This window comes from Cynara cardunculus (assembly GCF_001531365.2).
Source record: "Cynara cardunculus var. scolymus isolate 2C chromosome LG 15, CcrdV1, whole genome shotgun sequence".
NCBI lineage: Eukaryota > Viridiplantae > Streptophyta > Magnoliopsida > Asterales > Asteraceae > Cynara > Cynara cardunculus.
In genome coordinates, this window is record NC_037542.1 from 12,519,290 (window position 1) to 12,526,721 (window position 7,432).

At 32.7% G+C, this 7,432-nt stretch overlaps 1 protein-coding gene across 1 annotated transcript in view; it reads left to right on the top strand.

Moving 5' to 3' along the window:
• The first annotated feature begins 705 nt into the window (after window positions 1-705).
• Window positions 706-7,432, top strand: part of LOC112528546 (3-oxoacyl-[acyl-carrier-protein] reductase, chloroplastic-like) — a 12,266-nt gene continuing 5,539 nt past the window's right edge. Inside the window, exons 1-6 of the mRNA XM_025139570.1 lie at window positions 706-859; window positions 5,572-5,711; window positions 5,867-5,920; window positions 6,452-6,532; window positions 6,605-6,650; window positions 6,739-6,833. Of these exons, the coding sequence (XP_024995338.1) occupies window positions 706-859; window positions 5,572-5,711; window positions 5,867-5,920; window positions 6,452-6,532; window positions 6,605-6,650; window positions 6,739-6,833 (570 nt within the window). The remainder of the gene's footprint in view (window positions 860-5,571; window positions 5,712-5,866; window positions 5,921-6,451; window positions 6,533-6,604; window positions 6,651-6,738; window positions 6,834-7,432) is intronic.

Here is a 7,432-nt window from a genome sequence, read left to right on the forward strand (position 1 = left end):
TTTAATTAAAAAATAAAAATAAAAATATTTTTTATTTTTAATTAAAATAAATTTTATCAATAATCTTTTTAAATCTCCTTTTTAATTTTTAAAATCATATACGTGATATATTTTATTTTTAATTAAAATAAATTTAATCAGTAATTTTTTTTAATTTTTTTTAGTTTGAAAAATCAGTGACAAAATATATTTTAATTTTAATTAAAATAAAGTTTATCAAAATTATTTTTTGTAAATGTAACTTTTTTGTTATATTTGTTTAATTTTATAGATTTAAACACTTTTTGGTTCAAAAAATGTTTAGGGACTTAAACATTCAAAATATGTATGCTCATTGGGTTTTTTTTTGAATTTTTTCTATTATTTTACCACATTAACCAGTTGTATAGGTCATAAGAATGTATTTAACAGGTTTTTAGAAAGTCCAAAAAGTTATTTAACATATTTTGAAATGTTCAAGAATTTATTTGTTTTAAAAAATTATCCAAAAATTTAATTATTTCAAATAATAAAGTTAATTGGATTTTCTTAAACTCTTTCCGATAGTAATCTTATATTATTTATAAAAACAAAAACAATTAAAGATAGGGAATAAAGGTGTTATTAATTAGCCTTCCCTAATTGAAATAGTTTATAACAACCTCTACGATAGCTGGTGTTCGCCATCCTCTCTTTCTCTCTTCAGTTTCTGTAATTCGAACGCTCATGGCTGCATTTGCTTCTGTCGCTGCTTTCAAATCCATAGGAATCTCAGACAAGTCCAGAGTTATCGGCGGCAATCAGAGATTCTTCTTTTCCGGCAAGAGTTTCCCTTCCGTTCACCTCCATCGTAGCTTCAATTATTCACAATGCCGATCTAGTACGACTTTCTTCTCTCTTGTAGTGTATAATCTGAAACGTGACGTATTTTTTTTTATTTTTTATTTTACTAGGTTGTATAACCATTTTCACAAGTTTAGTTGCGATTTTGGAGGTAAATTTCAACTCCGAGTTATAATATGACTTGTTTTCTGTAGAGTTTCGAGTCTATTGGTAGGTTTTAATCGAGTTTAGAGCTGTTCGAAGTCCAGTGTCCTCAAACCACCATTAATGGTGATTCGATCGAGTATTCATGGACCTCAAACAAGGTTGTGTTGCTTCTATCAGTAAATAAAATTGACACAAGTTTGAATATAAAATTAGTTGAAATGATTTTGTGTAAAAATATGAAAATCGAGTAGATTAAGGGAAGGTTTGAAAACGGGTCAAAMATATGGTCTCGGGTCATGAACGGGTGAAAGGGATGACTGGTTAGGTTCATAGGCAAMATTTAACCCTCAAATTTGGAGTAATTACACTTTAGCCTCGATTTARAAGGAAATTATTTGGGTCCAATTCCAACTGAATAAAAGGTTTAGATTTGACAGTTATGGCCCCTGACCAACAAAAAGTTTTAACAAAATTAGTCCAAAAAAGTTGCTGCTTCCAAAAGTTACGTTTTTAGCTTAGTGAACTTTAATGTTAAGTAATTTTTNTTATAATATGACTTGTTTTCTGTAGAGTTTCGAGTCTATTGGTAGGTTTTAATCGAGTTTAGAGCTGTTCGAAGTCCAGTGTCCTCAAACCACCATTAATGGTGATTCGATCGAGTATTCATGGACCTCAAACAAGGTTGTGTTGCTTCTATCAGTAAATAAAATTGACACAAGTTTGAATATAAAATTAGTTGAAATGATTTTGTGTAAAAATATGAAAATCGAGTAGATTAAGGGAAGGTTTGAAAACGGGTCAAAMATATGGTCTCGGGTCATGAACGGGTGAAAGGGATGACTGGTTAGGTTCATAGGCAAMATTTAACCCTCAAATTTGGAGTAATTACACTTTAGCCTCGATTTARAAGGAAATTATTTGGGTCCAATTCCAACTGAATAAAAGGTTTAGATTTGACAGTTATGGCCCCTGACCAACAAAAAGTTTTAACAAAATTAGTCCAAAAAAGTTGCTGCTTCCAAAAGTTACGTTTTTAGCTTAGTGAACTTTAATGTTAAGTAATTTTTRTTTTCGAAAAATATGACGTGAACTTTAAAATGACAAATTAAACGAGAGGCTTTTATAAAACATTTTAAATATATGAGGGTAGATATAATGGACTTGATGAAAAAGCCTTTGGAAAGGTTTTTGTATCGGAAAGATTTGTAAAAATAGGTTTTAAATAGTGTATATTAAAAGTTAATTTTGTAAGAAAAATTATCTAACTTTAATAACTATTATATTTTAGCAATCTATTATTAACTGTAAGTATATCATACATTTAWTAAAATATTATTCACTTTTCTAAACATTTAAGGGGCGTTTGGTTCTGATAAGGAAATGAAAATGAAAATCACAGAGAATGAAAATGGGAATGAGTTCCCGTTCCTGCCAGTAAAACCTAGAATAAAAATTTGCGCTTCTGAATTAATGAGCTCATTATATTATATACAATCAAATAGTTTTTTTGTTTTGTTTTCATTCTAATTAATTATTGTTTTAATCATGGACGGACCTACCATGGTGGTTACGGTGACACGTGCCACAGTATAATTCCTCCGTATTATTGGGTCTGTCCCTGATTTTAATACCTCCAACCAAACACCCCTTAGTTTAAATGTCTAACACTGATGAGAGAGACTTTAATATTATTTCTCTCTTAAATATGGAGTTTCAGAGATCTCTTCGATTTTGGAGATTTCTATTATCTCTTTTCCCCCCTCTATTTTAGCATATCATTTGGAGCAAAAATACATTTTAAATCTTCAAAATCTTTATTTTAACATAGTTGTTGGAGATGTTCTTAAATTTTGGTTTCGGAACAGGATCTCCAAAATTTTGGGGGCCATATTTATATTGCTCAATGTTTGAATCCATTTCAATAAAGATCTTTCTAATCTTTTTCAAAATCAAAAGTTATTGATTAATTTCAGAGTTTGTCGATTAAAAATAAAAATGACTATTTGATATTCTTCTCATTTTGTTATTTTAAACATTGCTATTGTTTTAATTTGTAAATTTTTTAATATGATATGAAAATTTAAATTTATTTTATTTATTACTTGTTTCATACCATCTATAATTTTAATAAGGGTATAACAATACATTCAAAACGATTTGGGCGACCTTATTGAATCTATCCCTTTATTAAATTTAAATGATTGGAAATTATTGTTAATAGTACCCAATATATCCTATTTAAGTGTTGGGCTTTGATTCCCTTGGGCGACCGCCCACTTCGTCCCGCACTTGGGACACCCCTGGATGACATCAAGCATACCTGATCTCCCGAGAAGAACTATTATTTCCTTGAGGATCTCAGCTTCACACATCATGTAATATTAATATTTGTTTGGATATGCTACTAGAGTTGACAAAGAGATGGAATGATTTTGTGTTTAGCCATGTCATGAGTTTGATCTCATGCCCCCGTTAGCCTTAACCGAGCAAAAAAAGATGCCCCTTTAAATTGGCGTCCTAGGAGGCCAATTCCGTGTGGGCTGGTTGGGATTGTCGGTAATCAACTTTTTGCCCAAATGTTTGGATATCCTACGATTTGGAATGATTTTGCCTAAACACAAGCAATGTCATGGGTTTGATCTCATGCCCTCTGCTAGCCTTAGCGAGCAAAAAAAGATGCCCCTTTAAATTGGGGTCCTAGGAGGCCAAGTCCGTATGGGGCCAGTTGAGGTTGCCGGTAATCAACTTTTTGCCCAAATGTTTGGATATCCTATGATTTGGTGTGCCCTTTGGCNTAAAATATTATTCACTTTTCTAAACATTTAAGGGGCGTTTGGTTCTGATAAGGAAATGAAAATGAAAATCACAGAGAATGAAAATGGGAATGAGTTCCCGTTCCTGCCAGTAAAACCTAGAATATAAAATTTGCGCTTCTGAATTAATGAGCTCATTATATTATATACAATCAAACAGTTTTTTTTTTTTCATTCTAATTAATTATTGTTTTAATCATGGACGGACCTACCATGGTGGTTACGGTGGCACGTGCCACAGTATAATTCCTCCGTATTATTAGGTTTGTCCCTGATTTTAATACCTCCAACCAAACACCCCCTTAGTTTAAATGTCTAACACTGATGAGAGAGAGTTAAATATTATTTCTCTCTTAGTTTCAAAGATCTCTTCAATTTTGGAGATTTCTATTATCTCTTTTCCCCCCTCTATTTTAGCATATCATTTGGAGCAAAAATACATCTTAAATCTTCAAAATCTTTATTTTAACATATTTGTTGGAGATGCTCTTAAATTTTGGTTTCGGAACAGGATCTCCAAAATTTTGGGGGCCATATTTATATTGCTCAATGTTTGAATCCATTTCAATAAAGATCTTTCTAATCTTTTTCAAAATCAAAAGTTGTTGATTAATTTCAGAGTTTGTCGATTAAAAATAAAAATAATTATTTGATATTCTTCTATTTTGTTATTTTAAACATTGTTATTGTTTTAATTTGTAAATTTTTTAATATGATATGAAAATTTAAATTTATTTCATTTATTACTTGTTTCATACCATCTATAATTTTAATATGGGTATAACAATACATTCAAAACGATTTGGGCGACCTTATTGAATTTATCCCTTTATTAAATTTAAATGATTGAAAATTATTGTTAATAGTACCCARTATATCCTATTTAAGTGTTGGGCTTTGATTCCCTTGGGCGACYGCCCACTTCGTCCCGCACTTGGGACACCCCTGGATGACATCAAGCATACCTGATCTCCCGAGAAGAACTATTATTTCCTTGAGGATCTCAGCTTCACACATCATGTCATATTAATATTTGTTTGGATATGCCACTAGAGTTGACAAAGACATGGAATGATTTTGTGTTTAGCCATGTCATGGGTTTGATCTCATGCCCCCGTTAGCCTTAGCYGAGCAAAAAAAGATGCCCCTTTAAATTGGCGTCCTAGGAGGCCAATTCCRTGTGGGCTGGTTGGGATTGTCGGTAATCAACTTTTTGCCCAAATGTTTGGATATCCTACGATTTGGAATGATTTTGCCTAAACACAAGCAATGTCATGGGTTTGATCTCATGCCCTCTGCTAGCCTTAGCGAGCAAAAAAAGATGCCCCTTTAAATTGGGGTCCTAGGAGGCCAAGTCCGTATGGGGCCAGTTGAGGTTGCCGGTAATCAACTTTTTGCCCAAATGTTTGGATATCCTATGATTTGGTGTGCCCTTTGGCAAGCTTGTAGGGTTTTACTCTTTTAGCTGATTTGGTGATTGTGGATTCCGACTTTCTAAAAAATTGAAAGAATGATGTGAATTTCATATTTTATTTTGTTACTTTATGACATGTTTGTTGCTTTTTAATTTGCGAATAATTTTAATATAACATACGGTACGAACTTCCTCCAAAAAAATATTAGAACAACCCTGCTTACACATGCGATTTTATACCAAAAATATTGGAACAACCCTGCTTACACATGCGATTTTATACCAAAAATATTGGAACAACCCTGCTTACACATGCGATTTTATGCCGTATGCTATAATCTAATGCCAACTTCACGATTGGAATGGGGGTTGCAGGTGGTTTAAAAGCCGAGGTGGTTGCTATAGAACAAACAGAAGCAACACAAACAGTGGAAGCTCCTGTTGTTATTGTGACYGGAGCCTCTARAGGTATCGGCAGGGCGGTTGCACTAGCTTTCGGCAAAGCTGGTTGTAAGGTCCGAAAGAATTATATTCATGGCTGAATTTCATTGCAAATGCGTACGGTTAACCTTKAGAGCCAACTCAACTGGCAAATAAAGGCTCAGGGATAGTGGAGATTTTTTCTTTTCTTTTTGAAGTATATAATATTTATATACGACAATTATTACAGGTTCTGGTTAATTATGCAAGGTCAGTTAAGGATGCAGAAGAAGTTTGCAACCAGGTGACGTTTTGACCCATTCCTAATTTTCTTTATATGATAATTCTGTGTTTCTACCTTCAAATCAATCTTCAAAGTGGTAYATAACGAACTATGATTCCTTGTGCTGCATGCGCATAGTTAGTTTGGTCGTTCCGACTGTTTATTTGGCACAACAACCAAACAACAATTTAGCTTAATCCGTACAAACAACTTAATCCGTATATGATTTGATGAATAAACCACCACACAGCCCCTTACTAGTAGCTAGATCAAATTTCTTTTCTATATTCGGGTTACTGCACGTAGAAGAAAGCTATGATACCAAGGACCCGTTTGGTTTATGGGATTTGGTAGGATTTAGAGTTGAATCTATTTCAATCGGCTTTTTGTTTCAAAGAAAAGTTTGGGTTTGAAATCCCACAAACATTAGATTTATAAATCCCATGTGAGTAGTTGGTATTTCGCAGGATTTTATAGGATTTATTTGTAATAATGTTATAAAGTATGTTTAAAATATTCGTTTCGTAATAATCAATGGCTATTTCCTTTCAGATTGAGACAATGGGTGGTGAGGCACTTGCATTTAGGGGAGATGTTACAAAACAAACAGATGTTGCATCCATGTTTAAAACTGTGAGTGATTATTGATTCRTTGTTCAAACATTATTTGGAACTTTTTTCTGACTTCATAACCATTAATTACAGACAGTTGATACTTGGGGTACTGTTGACATATTGGTCAACAATGCAGGTTTCTGGTTCTTGTTCTTGTTCTTCCCCCTCCCCCAACAATTTTTATGTTTGWTTGTTTTCTAATGTGATCGCGACGAATGATACAGGGACMACGARAGATGGTTTGTTGTTGACGATGAAGACGTCCCAATGGCAGGAAGTCATTGATTTGAATCTCACTGGTGTATTCCTATGTACACAGGTTTGGTTCTTGGAAATGGATAAAAATCTCGTCTCAAATTTCAATCCCTTGTCTATGTCCCACCAATCACGTGAACACACATAATTATTTGAATCTCATTGGTGTTTTTAAATTTTTTTTAAGTATATGATATTTATATACGGCAAATGCAACAAATAAATTCTTTTGGTGAGGTTTAAACCTCTGACATCCTAGGAGGCTAAAGGCTACGATATCGCTAGGATAAAGACCCTCTGAAAATTGGTGTTTTTATTTATTCACATAAATGAGACCGGAAAATTTTGGGCAACATTTTATCCATTGAAATTTCTAAATATTTATGCTTACCATATTTGGGTATTGTTTTTACTGAATTCTCTCTTTTTTCCAGGCTGCTGCCAAAATTATGATGAAGAAAAAAAAGGTAGTCCCATGAAGTTTTTTTTAGTATCTTATTTTCTTTTTGTTTTCCTTTCAGTTCCTTTATAATTATTAAAATAGAAGGGTAATTTAGTAATATTACTTGTGAGTTGGTAGTTAGAGGTAGTTAAAGGTTGTTAGTAGTTTGTTAATTTACCTACATATAAATAGGTGTTATAGCTGTCATATTTATTATTTAT